At 53.5% G+C, this 19,142-nt stretch overlaps 8 protein-coding genes across 8 annotated transcripts; 3 read left to right on the forward strand and 5 right to left on the reverse strand.

Moving 5' to 3' along the window:
* Positions 1-647: 647 nt before the first annotated feature.
* Positions 648-2,372, reverse strand: J4E87_006143 (uncharacterized protein; the record flags this gene model as incomplete). The annotated part of the gene is made up of 1 exon (XM_049377748.1): positions 648-2,372. One exon carries the CDS (start codon positions 2,370-2,372, stop codon positions 648-650), a length of 1,725 nt encoding a protein of 574 aa, XP_049232789.1.
* Positions 2,373-3,036: 664 nt separating this feature from the next.
* Positions 3,037-4,347, reverse strand: J4E87_006144 (uncharacterized protein; the record flags this gene model as incomplete). Its single annotated transcript, XM_049377749.1, has 1 exon — positions 3,037-4,347. The coding sequence occupies one exon, from the start codon at positions 4,345-4,347 to the stop codon at positions 3,037-3,039; it is 1,311 nt and encodes a 436-aa protein (XP_049232790.1).
* Positions 4,348-5,438: 1,091 nt separating this feature from the next.
* Positions 5,439-7,098, forward strand: J4E87_006145 (uncharacterized protein; the record flags this gene model as incomplete). Its single annotated transcript, XM_049377750.1, has 2 exons — positions 5,439-5,658; positions 5,717-7,098. 2 exons carry the CDS (start codon positions 5,439-5,441, stop codon positions 7,096-7,098), a joined length of 1,602 nt encoding a protein of 533 aa, XP_049232791.1.
* A 599-nt stretch (positions 7,099-7,697) lies between these two features.
* Positions 7,698-9,280, forward strand: J4E87_006146 (uncharacterized protein; the record flags this gene model as incomplete). The annotated part of the gene is made up of 2 exons (XM_049377751.1): positions 7,698-8,623; positions 8,680-9,280. The coding sequence occupies 2 exons, from the start codon at positions 7,698-7,700 to the stop codon at positions 9,278-9,280; spliced, it is 1,527 nt and encodes a 508-aa protein (XP_049232792.1).
* A 211-nt stretch (positions 9,281-9,491) lies between these two features.
* On the reverse strand, positions 9,492-10,302 carry J4E87_006147 (uncharacterized protein; the record flags this gene model as incomplete). Its single annotated transcript, XM_049377752.1, has 2 exons — positions 9,492-10,037; positions 10,099-10,302. 2 exons carry the CDS (start codon positions 10,300-10,302, stop codon positions 9,492-9,494), a joined length of 750 nt encoding a protein of 249 aa, XP_049232793.1.
* An 861-nt stretch (positions 10,303-11,163) lies between these two features.
* On the reverse strand, positions 11,164-12,192 carry GCH1 (GTP cyclohydrolase 1; the record flags this gene model as incomplete). Its single annotated transcript, XM_049377753.1, has 2 exons — positions 11,164-11,466; positions 11,524-12,192. The coding sequence occupies 2 exons, from the start codon at positions 12,190-12,192 to the stop codon at positions 11,164-11,166; spliced, it is 972 nt and encodes a 323-aa protein (XP_049232794.1).
* Positions 12,193-15,161: 2,969 nt separating this feature from the next.
* Positions 15,162-17,530, forward strand: J4E87_006149 (uncharacterized protein; the record flags this gene model as incomplete). Its single annotated transcript, XM_049377754.1, has 3 exons — positions 15,162-15,170; positions 15,308-16,504; positions 16,553-17,530. The coding sequence occupies 3 exons, from the start codon at positions 15,162-15,164 to the stop codon at positions 17,528-17,530; spliced, it is 2,184 nt and encodes a 727-aa protein (XP_049232795.1).
* A 204-nt stretch (positions 17,531-17,734) lies between these two features.
* J4E87_006150 (uncharacterized protein) lies at positions 17,735-19,142 on the reverse strand (the record flags this gene model as incomplete). Its single annotated transcript, XM_049377755.1, has 3 exons — positions 17,735-18,383; positions 18,437-18,925; positions 19,135-19,142. 3 exons carry the CDS (start codon positions 19,140-19,142, stop codon positions 17,735-17,737), a joined length of 1,146 nt encoding a protein of 381 aa, XP_049232796.1.

The raw sequence follows: 19,142 nt of genomic DNA on the forward strand, positions 1-19,142 counted from the left end.
AGCGGGGTAGTCTATACACGATGTAGTGGTACTACCTCGGCGCTCGACCGTTTCCTTGCGGCGAAGCCTTAGACGACGAGCCACTCACAACATCCACATTAAGACTAAGACCCATCCGCGAATGAGGATGTTCAAAGAATCAAGGTTGCGCCGGCGCTTGGTAGAGTTCCAACGAACCGGATTACAGCCGGAGTTGCTCCGTCGACGAACTTTACGGTCGCAGTGGCAGCGGAAGATTTCGGCGTAGAGTTCTTCCGCATCAACATATGTTTTGCCTCACAATGACGGCAGTGGGACATATGCCGAAGCCATGCGACAGTAATAGTATGCACGTAACGATATTGGGTGTTGTATCCGCCATTAAGGTTCGGGTGTGGAGGCGGACGCTAAGGGGCTCGTCCCCACCATGTCACCCTTGCCACCGGATCACGAGTTGCGGAGTGGAGCATCTATCGGCCTGCGGAGTAAGTGGCACCCGCAGTAAATCAGATGATCTGATATTCTCACGGTCATAGTGTTCAAAAAGGCAGGTCTGATATACCTTGGTATAGTAGAAGCGTCACATAGAAGGCCATGTGTTCATTGGGCGGGTAAGTCCGCCTTGGGTGTTCATATTGCATCTACTCTACTACATTATACTATGATGCTTAAAACAGCTTTGCAGAGCCCAGCATTGCGCTGCCACCCTCGGTCGTGTTGCCGGAAACTGTACCGTTGGCATCTGCCTGGTTTAACCAAGCGGCCTTCAACGACCAAACACCAACACTAGCCGTTGCCGTCTCGTTCAATCCCGCCACCCTAAGCATCATCATGTCGAGCGGTTGCGTAGGGAAGAAGACTGCGGTCGCACCGAGTTCACCCTCATTCAGGAAGACTTCGATAATGCTCCTGTCAATGATACCCGAAATCTTCCATGAGCCCTGTCTATCGTCGTAAAGACCTGTGGCAGTGAACTTGTCATTGAAGTAAGGGCTCTGGAAAGCCTCAGTCTTTCCGCGGTCCAGCCAAACATCGCCAGATGAGAGGAAGGTTCCACCTGAGATCGACTCGCCGGAAACCGAAGACTGGAAGGTAAAGCTAATAGATCCCGCGAGCGAAGGGCCGCCAGTGAGTCCCGTGACATTGACTTCAAAGTAAAGTGCGCCCGACTCGACGGTGGAGTAGTCTACGAAGGCAGTACCGTTACTGGTGATTTCAGTGGAAGCGAGCTCCTCTTCTACGATCGACATGATGTTGGAGGGGTACGAGATCAAAGACAGACCCTGGCGAGGCAGATCTTTGAGATAATGGCCTCGGGGTACGGTCATGACGCTACGGAAGCCATCGCCGACTTTCTCACCAGCAGTGGGAACGACGTTGGTGTACTGCCAGTTGCTCGCCCAGTTAAGTGTAATCTGGTCTTCATCGGCGGGAACACCGTAGAAGAACTGACCGGCGTAGTTGTCCTTCGCGAAGTCCGTAAGGCGTGTTCGGGCGTCATCAGCTTCGAAATGCGTGCCGTTGAAGTCACCGACGAAGTACTCAGTGATAGATCCACCGAGAGGAGCTCCTGGGTTGATGGAAATCAACATAACATACTTGGACTCGTCGCTAGTGGAGTTCTGCACACGCATCTCAACCATGTTCGGGCACTCGTACTGCAGACCGGTAATGCCGTAGCTGGAGAAGTTGCTGGTAGGAGTCCAGTCGATCAAGTTAGGGCTTGTGAAGATGCCAATCTTGAAGTCGATGGGGTAAGCCACGACCATGACCCAGCTCTCAGTAGGCTCGTACCAGATGACTTTCGGGTCACGGAATTGAGTGGGGTTGGTTCCACCGGGAACAATGACAGGGTTGTTCTCGTACTTGGTGAAAGAGTATCCGTTGTCGTGGGAGTAGGCAATGTGCTGGGTCTGGTTCTCGGGAACATTGATGGTGTAGATCGCGACTACGCCGTTGGTCTGATTCGGGAAGAAGCCGCTGGTGTTGTTGTGATCGATGACGGCAGATCCTGAGAAAACGCCCTCGGTTGGACCACCGGGGAAGATGGCGATGGGCTGGTTTGTCCATGTGTACAGGTCTTTGCTGGTCGCGTGGCCCCAGTGTTGGTTTCCTGCGATGTTCTCGGTCGGGTTGTACTGATAATAAAGATGATAAACCCCGTCTTGGTCTACGTACATGCCGTTCGGATCGTTCATGAACCCAGCGGGCGGGCTGAAATGCACTTGAGGTCGAAGCGGCTCATCGTAGTCGCCTGAAATCGGGACCCCAGTCGGTACATTGGGTTGCGAGTACGTCGATGTGCTTGAGGCTGAAGGGGCTGACGAATTCTGGGCATGTCCAAACGTGAGCAGGCCACCGATGGCTGCGAGGACAGAGAGATGGGAAGGCATGGTGAGATGATTTCCGGTCCGATGCCGATCAATTAGAGATATACCGCCAGCTTTATGCTTCTCGAAGGACGGGATGCATCCGGGACTAGAGGGCAAATTTTCGCATCGGCTGTGATGACAAAACCAGATGTGGACGTGCCCCGCATGTCTTCCTCCATCTTACTCCGCTTGTCACCCCATGGGTACCAGCATTTTCGTATCCGTGTACTGTAGCCGGTGGGTGCATGATGAGGTTGAGCCGGCATCGAGGGAATTGGGCATATCGGAGCTTCCAAGTACGTACCTTCTCCGCAAAACCACTCAAAGACTACGCCGCACCTAGCTAGATTCAGGCCTGGGGTAAACGTGCGTTCTCGGTTGCCCAGGTTTACTTTTAAGCGTTGGGTTAGGATTGATGGGACCGATGTGCAATTGCGTCAACGGACGTGCTAGCGCGATGCGAAATCTTCCCGAGAAACATTCCATGCTCCGATCTTGTTCTGTCAGCAGCAGTAAATGAGGAGCGTCAGTGCGCCAAGACAGAATGTGCGGGAACAAGGCCATTAGAGCCTCAATTTTTTGTCCTAATGCTGGTGTTGTGGGAACTAATGTACTCGTACATGCCATGGCGACCAGCTCGAACGAAGACCAAGCCCCAGTCTGAGTCAAGAGCGCACTCCGTTCTTCAAATAGCGAGCGCAAAATCCCATACTTGTACTTTTCGTGTACCGAAAGGCCCACCTTGCCTGATGAAAAGGCTCAAGACGTTGAATTTATCCAGCCTCTCTTCGTCCACCAGCGGCTCACCAGCAGCGTTTGGTACCTCGGCCAACTTCTTCCAGTCGTTGTATGCTCCGGCGGCTGTCGCGGCCCAAATTTGCACGGTCATCTTCGGTTGATCTGGTAGGATCGCGAAGACGTTGTCGCCTACGGCGGCGATTTTACCTCGATAGGCAAGATATGGGGGCGTTGACAGACCGGGCGTCTTGATGGCGGTCTTGGAAAACTTGCCTTCTGGAGTCCGGAGATAGTGGTAGAATTGCGCTGTGCCTGTCGAGTTGTCGCGCATGAGGGCATGGAATCGGCCTTTCTGGTCAGCGCACTGGGCTTCTTGGTTGATGATCTGGCTGTTTTGCGGGATTGAATACACCTTAATGCCAGCGGTCGATGGCGTAATCGGCTTTGCTACAGTTTGACCATTAGTCTGTTTCCAACTCTTGCCATCATCCTCCGACAAGGCGAAGTAGAAGTCGTGGTTCGTCGAGGGAGTAGGTGTCTCCCTCACCGTCCACGAGACGAAGAGCTTTCCACCCTGGTTGCTGATGCCGTTGATGTATGCATTGTTGTCTTGACCTTGGAGGTATTTGCCGACCGCGCTCCACTGCCCAGATGTTGCAGAGTATCGATGTATGTACGAGTCACCGGCTCCAGACTGACCAATACGGAATTCCATCAGAAGATCGCCGTTGTCAAGGCGTTCGAACCGAGGGTATGTGAGCGGCGTCCATGGTCCGGTTGAGCCAGGCAGACTGTGCTGGACAGCTCCAAAGGCGCTGGCTGTCCACTGTTCGGGAATTGTTTTAGCGATGCCTGTGTTGCTCGCACGATAGTTGAGTGGTACGTCGTGATGATCGAAGCTCAGATGAATCTTGCCGTCGCCGCTAATGCCCATGCTGATAGTGTTGTGTTCATCAAGAGTCGTTTGCACATAGTCTGTGAACGCAAAGTACTGCCAATCACCCAGAGAAGGGTTGATTTTGCGCCGACCGAGGTTGACATGATGTTTGCCGTATCCCGAAGCTGTCTTGTAAAATGCGACGTATTGGTAGTCGCCAAAGGTGGTCAAGGCGTGTTGTTGGAAAGCAAGGCCATTGAGACGGACTGAACCCTCCACATCATTCGTGACGTTCCAGTTCTTAGTCGAAATGATGGAGATCGCGGAAGAGAGCGAAGAAAGCGTGACGCAGCACGCGAGTAACGAAGAGAAAAGTCTCATGATTCTTGGCTGAGCTCTAAAAGAAAGGCTATGCTCCAATTAAATACATGCCGGCTACCACATAATGAGAGCTGGCAATTAAAGACGCGGGTGAAATCATCTTAGTGTCCATTTCTGAACCGTGTGACCACATCGTGTCCCCTGAATTCTGGCTGGTTGATGGTATCTAGACTTGGTCGCCTGTGGAAGGTAATTCTTGCGGGTTGCATGGACCTGCATCGGCATTTCGGGCTATTGTCCCATAATGCGGGGAAGCTGGGGAGATGGCATGGTGTCACACGGTGCCGGAACATGATTGAAGCGAAACACTCATCAGAGATATAGCACCGCAAACAGGGAAAAGAATGAACAGATGCCTTGTAGTCTACATTAGTGTCGGATTGAGAATTGATATTACTCCAGCGCAAAGTAGACTTCCGGACCAGGAGGCAGGTAGTCATCCGTTTCTCCATACGTAGTGACAATCCTTTTTCAACACGATTGATGGGAAGCCTGAAACCAATTGGAGCCTCGGAGCCTTTTGTCGCGGCAGGGATGTTGGCTAAGCAGTCACCTGGTAGTTGGGTGCGCTGCACCGAGAATTGCAGTAACAGTTGTGTGTAACCAAAGTTCCAGAATGTATGTGAGATTCGAGCGAGGTAAAAGATTGTCTTCTTCCCACGCCTGCAGGTGCCACTGACGTGCGGCATGTTCCGCGACGCGTCCGATCGAATGCAAGCTCGTGTCGGAACCATTCCGAGCAGTCGGCGCCCTTCGCGTGTCACACCTCTCCAGCCACCTTCCAAGCCCTCATCACCAACGCGAAGCCCATGAGAAGCACTACCGTGCTCCATCAAGAGCCGCAGAAATGCCGTTCTTATGCGATAACGGCGCACTACACGCCTATCTCCGAGGAAAACGACACCAGAAACGGCAGGAGCAACTGCAGCCAAGGTCGATTCTCCTTGGCAAAGTACTCCAACCAGCGAAAAAGCGTCTTGACTGACGTAGCGCTATCATCCAAAGATGGGGGAGAGCCATACAAGAAGAGTGGTCATGCACAAATTGGTGCTCTGCGCGCATTTGACAGCCTCAGCTGAGACCGAACGAAGATGCGTATAGCTTCAATTGCGCTCTTCGCAGCGTCTGCGCTTGCGCAGTCTCAATACGGCGAGAACCATGTCAATGTAAACATTGACTCGCAGCTTGTGGAGCAGACGGCTTTCCCAGCGCCAGATGTGACCCTTCTGAGTCCCGCTTTCCTGCCAAACGCCTCGTTTGATCCGGGTTGGTCAGAGGGAACTGAAGGCGCGACATCGCAATACAAATTAGGTACGTGAACGATGGAGGATGAACCCAATCATAGCTATGGAAGCCTAACACTGGAAAGAGGAGTTCATCAGCAAGCTTGCAGCGAAGAATCCTTCATGGATGACCTACGACGTGGCCGACTTCCTGAGCGAAGAAGGCAAGACTTTCCCGTACGCCTACCTCTCTACCTCCGCATCGAACGCATCCTCTGGGTACACTACCTCTGGTAAATTGCGAGTATGGATTCAAGGATCAGTTCACGGGAACGAACCCGCTGGCGACGAAGCCACTCTGGCTCTTCTCGGTGCGATGGATGCCGACCCGACGTGGGCCGCCAGCTTCCTTGAGAAGATGGACATTATTGTGCTGCCGCGTTACAATCCAGACGGGAATGCCTACTTCCAGCGCACCTTGGCTACAAACTTCGACCCAAACCGCGACCACACCAAGCTTGCTCGACAGCAGACCCGCGACATCAAGCAATGGTTCAGCAGCTTTTCGCCACACATCGCTATTGATATGCATGAGTACGGGGCCGGGACACGATACTCTGGCAACTACAGCAACGCGGCCGACGGGATGTATAGCGCAGCCAAGAACCTCAACATCCATCCATCCATTCGCACACTCTCCGAGACCGTCTTTGCGCCCGCAATCAACGCGTCTCTCCTCTCCCGAGGTCTGCGCGGAGAGCCATACATGACGGCAGCGCGGACGAATCCGGTTCCACGGCTCGACGAAGCTGGTACTGATGCCAAGATTGGACGCAACGCCATGGGACTGACGCAGTGTGTAACCTTTCTCTTCGAGACTCGTGGAATTGGAATTGCAAGCCAGGAGTTCAAACGCCGAACCCTTGCTGGTTTACAGATGATCCTTGGTGTGCTTGAGACTGCTCGAGACGAAGCTGCGGACGTAAAGAAGACAATCGAGGGTGCTATTGCAGAGGTCGTCGAGAGCGAAGAGGAGATCGTCATCACAGACTTCACTACTTACTCGAACCGCACATATACTATGGTTGACCGTCGGACGGGCGAGGTTGTTCAACTTTCTGTTGAATTCGCTAGTACCACACCCGCAACTGCCAACATGACCCGCGCGCGGCCCGAAGGGTACATAATCCCTCGCGCGTGGGCTGACCTTGCCGAACGTCTTATGGTGTCAGGACTGGAGGTCGAAACCATGCCCGATGTTTTCCATGGAGAGGTCGAAGCATACAACATTACGTCCTCTAGCCTCGGTTCGTCATACTACGAAGGTGCCATCTTGAACACCGTTACAACGGAGACACTTGTTCAGGATGTTACGCTGCCCGCTGGCAGCTTCTTTGTAAGCAGTGCGCAAAAGAATGCAGGGCTAGCATTTGTCGCGCTAGAGCCTGAAAACATCGATTCATATGTCTCGTTTGGCATTGTACCTATGGAGGTCGGCGACGTTTATCCGATCTTCCGTCAGATGTAAAAGAGAAGTAATCTTGTTCTTATGCGATATATTTACTAGCCAAACCGACGGTCAAAAAGATTTAGTGGGATACGAATCATCTATGCACCTCATTTAAAAGAAAAAGTCTGAACACCCTAGAGTCTACGTCAACGTTAGGTCGCCTACATTCCATGTTTGTATCTTGATGTAGGCTGCAGGCATGCTTAGGCTTTTGCTTGTTGAAGGTGCATGGATTACCGAAAGCGAAATGTCGCTCTGTGACGTTTAGTCCCAGGGTTCAAGGTGGCCCGTGCATTGATCACATATGAAAAACCCATCTGATTCCACCCTCTTTCTACCTTACCTTCCAGTTCCTCTGAATCAGTCATGGCTTCATCCATGTCGAAATATCAGCGCAGTGACTACCCAGAAGCAGAACGCGTCTTTTATCCCACCGAGGCGGTGTGGGACGCAAAGAGACTCACAGATGGCGTCCGATACTTACACTTCGGTTCACAATTTCGCGTTGAACGGTAAGGACACGAGATGTGTGGCGAACAGTTACAGTCACTGATTATGGTTATAGGAAGCATATCCAAGCTATAGGGCAAAACACGAGGTCGCTCGAGGTGCTGCAGATGGATTGCACTGGCTCAGCCTTAGCCAACGCCGATGTCAAGTTTATCGCATCACGCAACACGCAACTCAGAGAAGTCCTTCTGCACAAGGCATCGAACATCAGCGACAAAGGCATTGTTGGAGTTCTTCAAAATTGTGCTTCGGTATCCATAATAAGGGTCTCCGGAACCGAGCATAAACCAGGACCTGTAGCTGGAAACTTCGCCGGGTTTCTCAACCAGCCAGACATTGTCAATTCGCGTACGAACCTCAGAGCTATCTATCTTGAAGACCAATCGACAGATGAGTTGGTGATCAAAGGTGTCTCCAAGAAATGGCGTAATCTCGTCATCTCCACCGCAACCATTGTGGGAGGCCGTGTGCAGTCGTGCTATTGGCTTGGGGGCAAGCGGTTGAAAGGGGGAGAAGAAAGGGCTATTGAACACATGGGATATCCGCTGCCAAACGTAGATGAAGATACAACATCACTAGGCAGGGGCTCATCGGAGCACGAACAGTCGAACGCCAACGCTTCGCGCCAAGCGCCCTCGAGATCCGTCCAGGCCGATGTTGACATGTCCGATATACCAGAAGGAAACAATTCCGACGACAGTGAAGCGGAGAGTGACGGCGAGGAAGAAGAAGAGGGTAGCGAACTCGAAGAAGACGAAGAAGAAGACGACGACGACGAAGACGACAACGGCAGCGAGTGGGAATCAGACGACAGTGATGATATTGATGACCCTGAGGAGGAGGCATACTTCCGTGACATATACCTCGGTCGTCGTACTGAACCAGTGTACGAACCGTACGAATCCGCTGACGTCCCACCTTCGAGGATGCTGTACTACGGTTCGAAGGAAGCCTGGGAGACTCGAGGGCTTGCCGACATCAAACGTACTGGTATCCAAAAGATACACTTCACCGATGACCTCTGCGTCACTGAGTAAGCTTTGCCAGATCTTCCGAACTTACACCGGATATGCTAACAGTACCCTTTAGCATACATTTCAACACTATAGCAGCTGCCTCTCCCGAATTTCGCAAATCCTTGCGCACCATTGGTTGCGGGAATGGGGCCGTTTCCGACGCAGCTGTGGCCAACCTCACGCGCGCCGTCCCATCTCTCAGGGATATCTACTTCAGCGAAACGCGCAGCCTCACCGACAATGCGATAACCTCCATCGTCAGGAACTGCCCCGGAATTGAGCGCATAGCTATATCCGGTGACGACAGGTCGTCGGGCAGCGTCAACTGCCGTGGTCTGGTAGATGTGCTGGCGGACACGACAGTTGCGAAGAAACTGAGGCATTTGGAACTATGGGATCAAAGACTCCATATGAAGAGCGTCAAGAAGATTTCGAAAGCGAGGCCAAGAATGGCTATCGTAGATGGTGAGACTGTGGGGGATAGTATGGCCGCGCAGATGGTTGCCGCGCAGACTGGTGGCGGGTATATGCATGTCTATCTTGGTGGGTATCCAGTAGATACCGGTGGTGGTTTTGGACCTGAAGACTTTGGATTAGACGGTCTTGAGTTCGAGGAGTTTGGATATGGAGGACATGGAGATTTCGATTCTGATGGCATGGATGATTACATGTAAAGTGGCAGATTGTCAGTGGTAGACAGCTCGCAGGATCAGCCCATAGAATCAAAAGATCCAACGCCTGTTAGAAGTCGATAACCTAGAAATATACATTGCCTTGGTGTTTAGTCAAATTCCCTTTGTTGGGCCGATGCAGACTGCAGATCACCTGTTGACTTCTTCATTGTAAGGAATAGGACTAAGATCTCGAAGTCGTCATGAGGCAGACTCAAACAAGCCACTCCCTCCACCACGTCACCGCCCTGTCCTTGGCCTTGATCATAGCCTCCCTTTCTCCCGGAACTTCCTCGTCGCCCTTGGTAAAACAGCCATGGTGAGCATCTGGGAAATGTACCCACTCAACCGCTTGGTTCTTCTTCTCCAAGACTAGCTTCTTGAACGCGTACAACCTCATCTCCTCGGGGAACATGCTATCATGTTCCGGCTGCAAGAACATGATTGGTACATCGACACCATCAAAATCCTCCTCGGTGAGCAAGGACGGATGAGCGCAGATGACACAATCGACCAACTTCTCAGTTGCGAGACGGAGAATGGCCCAGCCGCCCCAGCAGTAGCCCACTGCGCCAATCTTCTTGAAGCCATTGGCGCGGAGTTCTTTGGCGCATGCGAAGATTTCCGGTTCGCGGACCTCACGACTATTGCGCTTTTTGAAACCTTCGACATCCAATTTGTCGAACTTGCCTGCTTTGAGCAGGCCTACATCAAGTACCTCTCCACCAAAGAAGTCAGGAATGTAGACTGTGACGTTTGCCTAGAGTGTGTAGCACATTCGTTAGCATCATATCATGTTATTCAGATGAGGCTGGACGAACCTCTTTGGCAAAATGGTCTGCTAGAAGACGGGTGTTTCCGAATCTCCAGCCCAAGGCATCGTGGGCGATGAGGACGGCTGCGTTGGGGTTGGAGCCGGTAACGTAGGTTGGGTTGTTCGCGATTGTCGCCTCGTGGCCGCTTGGTGTACCGTCCCAGTCGAATGATTTGAGGCAGCACGGTTCAAAACCTCTTGGTGATGTCATGGTGTATGCTAGTTGTGTATTGAACGCTGACGGAGAAGAGGGGAAACGTGTGACGAGACTGAAGTTGCTTGACTTGGCGGGCTAGAGTTGATTCGCCCATGATGTCTACTCTTATATTCTGTCCATGCCTAAGGCGTCCCGTCAAACTGAGACTTCCTGGGCACGTCAACCTCTGAAAACGATGAACACCCTGGAACCTACGTTGACGTAAGGTTACCCACTTTGTATGTTTCTATCTCAATGTAGTCTACAGACCTGTTCGGCTTTACCTTATACGAGGTGTGGGTATGCATTTCCAACGTCAACATCGCCATGATGATGGACTTATCGCCAGGATGAGGACGGAGTTATCGCTGGCTGGGCGCGAATCAACCTCGGTGGTATTCCGGAGCGGAAGGTGATCTCGCTGCGATGCCGATACCGTGAAAACGGACGAACATCAAGGCGCGCGAAGATCCGTTTGATTAGTAAACGAGGTTATGGGAGCTCGCGGCGTTCGGAGTTAAGCATGCGATTTACGGACGATGAATTGAACGGCAGTGACTATTCTCGTTGCTGTACGAGTACAGATGCATGCTATATCGAAAATGGATCGCGGGGGTCGTTTGCGTACATCGACGCAGAGAATCGTACATCATACACATGTAGAAGAGTAAAGAAAACGCCTGTTGAAAGGCCTATGCGTCTAGTGATGCAACACAATAGCCCGCCCACCTAATGGAAGTGATGAACTTCTCATCCAAACGCCGGTCCCATATAACGCCAATGCAGAAAGTCGTGCAACGATAGCACATGATGCGACGAGTAAGGCCGCCTGGCACCCCAACTATGCGCCGAAGCATCTCTGATCCAATATCATGTCTACCGCCTGTTGATGAGATTCAGGAATTCCTGGCGCGTCTTGTCCCTTGATCGCATACATCCGAGCATGCAGCTTGTAGTTGTTGTAGCACCTGTCTTCTGCACGCCGCGCATGACCATGCACAAGTGACTTGATTCGACCACTACGGCGACACCTTGTGGTTGAAGCATCTCGGAAAGGGCGAGCGCCACTTGTTTGGTGAGACGTTCTTGGACCTGTAAGCGACGAGCAAACATCTCAGCGATGCGAGCCAGTTTGGAGAGGCCGATGACGCGACGGTTCGGAATGTAGCCGATATGCATCTACAGAGAGGTCAGTAAACATTCCTTAGGACAGATACAACAGGACAAAGGACTTACCTTGCCCATAAAGGGGACCAGATGGTGCTCGCAGAGGGAGAAGATCTCGATATCTCTCACAATGACGAGCTCATCGTGGTCCTCGTGGAAGACAGCACCGTTGACGATGTCGCGCAAGTTCTCTTCATAGCCCTTGGTGAAGAAGAGTAAGGCCTTAGCATAGCGCTCGGGTGTGTCCAACAGTCCCTCGCGGTCTGGGTCTTCGCCCAGACACTCAAGCATCGTTCGGACAGCACCAGACAGCTTCTTCAGATTGGCTTCCTTCTCCTCCTCGGTCGCCTCCTTCCTCTCCCGCGTGCCCTTGCTGGGCCAGCTAAGCCCATCGAAGTCGATGGTGGGATGCTGTGTGTATGGGCTATGGGCGCGACTGGTCGCAAGTGGTGTTTGGGCAACGGCGCCCTCGTAAGGGTCTTCGGCGTCTACCTGGCCGTTCGCCATGACATGTCGGTTGTCAGTGTGCATGTTCGCGACCGAAGCCTTCGTGGGGAAATAGCTAGTCGGCCCGTCAAAGTTTACTGGCTGGCGCCCTCGGTTGGAAGTCTCTATAGCATTGAAGAGGTGCTCGCGCTCTTTCCTGTCGCGCGCCTCGGTGGTGAGCCTGAGGGGTGATCCGCCGTTCATCATGTGGGAGGGAACCGCGGATTTGGGCTTGGGGGTGTCGGCGTCCATAATCGCGGGGAATTCGTCGGGACTTTTTTAGTGGGGAAGGGACTTTTCAGACTGAGGAAGCAGCAAACTAGAGATGAGAGGATGACACAATGCCCAGGGAAACATGTTTGGCCTGGCGCATGCTTTCCGCAGGAGAATAGTTCGGAGCCCGGTCAGTATGACTACAAGGGAATAACTTATTCCTGCGCCGTCGAATGCGGATTAGCGTTCCAACCTAGCAATGACGCCACACCTCGTCGCGCTCTGACCAGGTGGACACGTGACAAGCGGGCAGCCGACCAGCAGGAGAGCTGCGACACTACCACGACCCTTCGCTACCCGACGCTTCATCATCAACACACGCCGCCCCGACCACGCATGGCATCGACCATACCACCAGCGCTCGGCTCGACATTCACGATTTCTAGCGATGATGCGAACGGGTGACAGACCGCCGTGACGGGGCCCGAGGGCTTTCCTTCGGTCCCCGCAGCTTCACCTGAGCAGAACAGCAAACGGCGCTTCCGCTTCAGCGCCGCCCATCTCCCTGCTCGACCCACTGCGCATATCATAGCGTGGCATTACATGATGATGCGATGTGCATCGAGGGAGGATTGGTCATCTACTGGCGATGACAGAGAAGGGCAAAGGGTCACCAAGTTACCACGGCCTTGCTTGGGCATCGTTCTACCGCCCTCGCGCAGTCGCGTACTAATCACGCATCGTGCACTATTCTTAACATATACTGTGGCTACCCTGCGTTGGGCAAAGGCAGTGTCTCCTCTACTTATCGTTACAACTCCCAGTTCCCAGCCCCGGCCAGGGCTACAATCGCCATACGACTGCCGCTCAATTGCGACATGCTCCGGGCGCTGTCGAGAGTATGTCCAGATTCATATGGCTGCTCGTCTTTGGTGACCGTTCCAGGACGGCAAGTGAGCCTGGTTCACATATTGTGGCTCTTCTGTCTGGCGCCGTGCCATACCTTGCATCCAGGTCTGGCAGCTCTAGGCTATCGGGTGTATCGACTGCGCCCCCAACATGGGAAGTACACCATCTTTCCTCCCTTGCGGAGCGCGAGCTTTCGCATGCCGATCGTGGTAACGTGAGAAGCCCAACGTCAAGATGATCGCGGCGAGCTCAACATAACTACAAAAGTATCGCATCACCTTTCTGGATCGGCCCAACCCCCGATAACGGGATATCTCGACTTATTGGTGTTTGAAAATATCGCCGTGCCCGAGTTGCCATGGCCTGATATTGAGGATTACTTCTCCACAGCTTCGGTCGTCAGGGGTTGTCTTTAGTAGGGTGGTGGGGTCTTGCTTCGCATGCGTTATGTAGATGTCGTGAAGCCATATGGCACACCTGGTGGACTGCAACATGATCTCCAAAATCTGAAGATGCGGAAGGGACAAACCGAGATGAAATCTGGGAGCAGGCTGGAGTCTTGGGCGCCAGGGAGGGGTTTCCATGCACACTCGATGAGGGCGACTTGTCACGGGGCTTGGCGTTGTCGATAGCGGCAGGCGAAAGACCGACGAGCGAGAAGGCGCTGCATGCGCAGCGTCTGCGGCCACGACAGCAACATCGAAAGCGCATCAACGGCAGCGCATTGAGGAGTGTGTTACAGTCGCAGCCGATTCTCTTGTTGTTTCTCGCTTTCATTACTACTGCTTCGTAAGGCTGAGAGCAGGGTGCCGGACTTTCTTGTTGTTCGGTTAGGCCGTGGCACTTTGACCCGCGGACCTCTTGATGCTGCAACCTTGCGCCTTCTGATGCCCTTCCTGCCTCTATGGCTGCCCTGCGACGGGCTCAGGATATAGACCAGTGGAGACCAGAGGACTCGTCTAGTAGGGACAGAGAGCGATCTAGGGACCGGTCACGGGAGAGGAACAACGAGGGCAGAACATCGTCACCAGTGCCACGAGCTGCCAGAGATTCTCCCAGACACCGCGCACACGACACCCACACGCATTCATCGGCCAGACACGCACGGGGACGTTCACGCGAAAGAAGTTTGAGCAGAGAGCGCGCGCGTCGGCGCAGTCGCAGCATCTCTGGGGAGGACCGCCATCGAGCTTCGAAGAGGGAAGCCAGCGCAGACAGGGTTGCCCACTCGCATCGGCATCACCACCACCATCGCGACACAACTCCATCGTCGAAACGCCACCACCCGCGTTCTCCATCTCCACGAGGCTCCTCCAAGCGCGTGAAACGGCAGGGCAGTCGCAGCCCAATACGCTCTGCATCGAGGCCACGACGTGCACTTTCGCCGGACCGGCCTGCTGCGAGGGCATACTCCCCACGAGCTCAGCGTTCCGACCGCGATCGACCACCTCGACGAACCACGCCCGACACGTATTTCCCGTCCACCTCGACTCGCCGCCGGTCGCCCTCTGCCGATACACACTACAGACCTGTGGCTCATCGTGCACGGAAAAGATCAGTTTCACTCGACAGGAGATCTAGGCGTGGAACACCGCCTCGGAGACTGTCGCCTAGGAGAACTGATCGAAGACCTATTTCACCCTTCGACAACCGCGGTGAACGGTCCTACAAGCCCTATACTACTCGCGACAGGGCAAGGAGTCGCAGTCGAGATTCCAGACGTGCTCGATCTCCCTCTCGTCCGCCCCGGAGGCGATCTCCAGGCCCAGTTCGCAGGAATTCGCCGCCCCATACCCACCGAGCCAGACTATCACCGCGCAGAAGTCGTTCGCCCCGCCCGCCCATTCGACGCCGTCCATCCCGCTCGCCCTCTCTTACATCGAGGCCGCGTCAACGCCTGGATAAAGGAACAGACAGGGTCGCCTCACGTCGAGGCTCGCCCGCGCCGGGATCAGGTTACAACTCTGACACATCCAAAAGTCGGGAAGACCACGGCAAGATGAGGGGAGCGTATCACTACCAGGGACGTGGTGGCTTCCAGCAATCACCACCGTACCCTGCCCAAAATCAATATTCCCCCCAAAATCAATCGCCATATCATGGCGGCGGTCGAGGCGGTTGGAATGGTCCACCGTATCCTAATCAAGGGTTAGTTTCCATCCCATCGGCCTTCGGTCATCCACATGCTGACATCATCAGGTCTCCCACACATGGCTATACCCCAAATCAATCTCCTTACCATCAGAACCAATCTCCAGGTTACTACCCAAACCAACCGTACCCACAACCTGGCTTCCAGAACAGCCCCCATCGCGGAGGACATGGCGGCTACCGCGGCAACAACTTCAACGGCCCCGACCGCCGAATGTCAGGTCCTGGCGCAAACGCACCGTTTGGCGGTCCAGGCGGACGAGGGCGTGGCGCGCCTACCCAATTCTCCAACTTGTCATGGACGCCAGCGTCGGGCACTCGAGGCGGCCGCCCAGCCACTGAAGCGCCACGCCCACAGCCCGCTGTCGCGTCGCAAGTACCTGCCGACTCTGCATCTGTGGATGCTGATGACAACCCCTTCCGCCCATCCAAAGATCTGCGTGTAGAAGACGAGGGTTCCAAAGAGGACAAGAGGATGGCACCTTCAAAGGCACCGACAGCACCCAAGTCAGGATTTGGCTTTTCGTTGAAGACCAAGAATCCTGTGCCACCAGCGAGCAAAGCAAAGCCTGGAGTGGAAGAGCCTGAGAAGCCTGCGCCTGCTTCCAAAGAGTCTCTTCTTGACCCCAAAGCAAAGGCGGCAGCGGCAGCGGCAGCGGCACGTGAAGCTTCCCCGCGTCACTCAGAAGCACGAAGCGATCGGGATCGGGACGCGAGGGACAGAGGTTACGACAGTGGCCGCGACCGAGACAACAGGGAACGAGATCGTCGATATGACAACTACTACGATCGAAAACCTGCCTATCGAGACCCTCGCGATAGAGACACTCGAGATCTACGAGACACGCGTGAGCCCTACTATCGCGGCAAAGAGCGAGATTTCCGAGACCCACGAGACAGAGATATGCGAGATCCGAGAGATGCACGAGACCCGCGCGATACCCGTGACCGCGATCCCAGAGATATGCGCGATCCGAGAGATCGTAGAGAACCATACCCACCCCGACGACCTGACGATAGACGATTCGACCCACGGCCTGACACACGACCAGTGCGAAAGTCACCACCCCCTCAGATACCCAAGACTAAGATCGTTATGAGGAAGCGCATGAAACCTCGGCCTACGCTGGTCCCTGAACATGCAGCTTCAGAGTCTGTATATTACCGGAAGCCCGGTAACGAATCGGTGGTTGGATCCGGCACCTACGGAAAGGTCTTCAAGGGAGTCCATGTCTATACGAAGGATATGGTAGCTCTCAAGAAGATTCGTATGGAGGGCGAACGCGATGGCGTAAGAACACCCAGTGCTAGGCAGTGACATAACGCTAACAACTACCAGTTCCCCGTTACGGCCATCCGTGAGGTCAAACTTCTGCAATCTCTTAATCACGCCAACATCGTTAATCTCCGAGAAGTCATGGTTGAGAAGAACGACTGCTATATGGTTTTCGAATACCTTTCCCACGATCTTACCGGTCTTTTGAACCACCCGACCTTCAAGCTCGAACAAGCACACAAGAAGGACCTGGCCAAACAGCTCTTTGAAGGCCTGGATTACCTCCACCGCCGCGGCGTTTTACATCGAGACATTAAGGCTGCGAACATCCTTGTATCCAATACCGGACAATTGAAACTGGCAGATTTCGGTCTTGCACGTTTCTACGCGAAAAGCAGTAAGCTCGACTACACCAACCGGGTCATTACCATCTGGTATCGATCACCGGAGCTGTTGCTGGGAGAAACACAGTATGGGCCAGCAGTCGACATCTGGTCGGCTGCCTGCGTACTGGTCGAGATCTTTACCCGGCACGCTATCTTCCCTGGCGATGGCGGCGAGATCAATCAGCTGGACAAAATTTACAACATACTCGGCACGCCCACTGTGCAGGATTGGCCTGGCATTGTCGACATGCAGTGGTTTGAACTGCTACGGCCAACCGAGCGAAAACAGTCGACTTTTGAGGAGAAGTACAAGGACCGTGTTAGTCCTATGGCTTTTGAGCTTCTCCAGGCAATGTTCCTGTTCGATCCCAATGCGCGACCCACCGCCGCCGACGTGCTCGAGCATCCTTTCTTCACGAGCGAAGCCCCGCCACCAAAACGTGCCGACGCGCTGAAGGAGCTGGAGGGTGACTGGCACGAGTTCGAGAGCAAGGCTCTTCGGAAAGAAAAGGAGAAGCAGGACAAGGAGGCGCGGCGTGTTGCGCGGGAAGAGAAGGATACTGCAAGGAAGGACGAGGGTAAAAGACGGGCCGAGGCAAATGCTGGCGAGGAAAGGGACGCGAAGCGAGCGAAGAGCGGTGATGTTACGGCGTAGAATGCTGGAACTTCTCAACCGAAGCCGCGACGGCGCAGCTAATTAGATGGCATAATATTTGTATGTATAGAGGTATGTTCGTTCTTCGCGCGACTTTTGGAATGCAACTACATGTATATCCACACCACTTCTTGACAACTGAAGAAGTCTGTTTTCATCTGGGAAGTCTACTGACGTCCTACTGTGACATCGAATGGCATTTTCCTAGTACATCGGCACGTACTTTACACCCTGCTCCATGCACTCTCTCTTATACTGCACCAATTCGTCGGCCTTCATGTCGTCATCCTCTATCTCACGGCCATCAGCCAGATCCTCAGTGCTTGCCTCATTCCAGAAATCCATAGCATCTAGTCTCTTCCCACACTTCCAGCCGTATGCCAACCCTCCGTTCGAGATAGCTTGCACTGTCTGTACTTCCTGACTCTGCCAATCCCAAGTGCGCAAGCAACCCAAGATGTGTAATTTCGGTCTTATCTTTGAGAGTAACTTGGCGCCCTTGTGATCGAATACAGCATTCGAAATGTGCAAGTATCGTAGCCTCCTGGCATTTTTCTCGTCTCGAAACGCTTGAAGAAGCCCAGGACTACGAAGAGTGATCCAGCTATTCCCTGCTGGATTGCCATCCTCAGACCATGCGAACGTAATCTTGCGAATGTTCGGGCAGTGGTTGACAACATGGGCTAGACCTTTGTCGGAAACAAAGGACGGGTTCAAAAGTGAAAGCTCTTCGAGTTTGGGGTTGAATCTGGCCAGTGCTGAGACGCCTGAATCAAATAGAGATTTGGCGTTGAAGACAAACATCGTCAACACAGATCCACCCAAGAGTACGGCGAGGTCCTTCATGTGAGATCTGCGACTGGTGTTACTCAAAGGGATTTGATGCAGAGCGGTCTGGCAACTTACTCTGTCGCCTCGAAATTAGGCCCGAAGAACACACATTGCTTTTGGATACTGGGCCGTTTCTCGCACCAATGGTAAGCCCACCACTCCTCGTCCATGAACGCGATTTCTTTCTCGAATGGATACTTTCTCTGCCTGTACTTCACCCACACATTTTGCGCGAGATTTGGACTGAGTGGAGCTCTTGGGGGTCCTTCGTCATCGGAAGAGTCCTCCTCATCAATGAGCGATGCGACGCCAGCACTGCTTTCGCTATCGTATGCTTCATCAACATCCGATAAAACTGGGTCATCCTGTACGGGCTGAGGTGCCAACGCGGGGAGCACTGGGGGATTAATTTCGTGGTTATCATTGTTGCCGCTGTCGTGTACTTCTGTAGCCAAGATTTCGGGTACCGGGGCGCCTGCTTCATTCTCCTCTGGGTGCCTGTCTTCATCGCTTACTCTTTCTGCTTCTACTTCGTAGGCATGATCTTCTATCGGTGCTTCAATTCTAGGTTGTTTGTATGGCTGATGGGAATCAAATGATTCGGGAAACGAATTCTTCCGCTTCAAGATTGCGTGGCATGGAACATTTTGCTGTACTTGGTACGGAGCCTGCATATGGGTCGGCAAACGCTTTTGAAATGGCATCTCAGTTTGACATACCGCTGGGTAGTAAGATTCTGGCATGTGATACGGTACAGGCACAGGATACGGAACCGGGACAT

The sequence above is a fragment of the Alternaria ethzedia genome (genome assembly GCF_023757985.1).
Source record: "Alternaria ethzedia strain BMP 0044 chromosome Unknown scaffold_13, whole genome shotgun sequence".
Classification (NCBI taxonomy): domain Eukaryota; kingdom Fungi; phylum Ascomycota; class Dothideomycetes; order Pleosporales; family Pleosporaceae; genus Alternaria; species Alternaria ethzedia.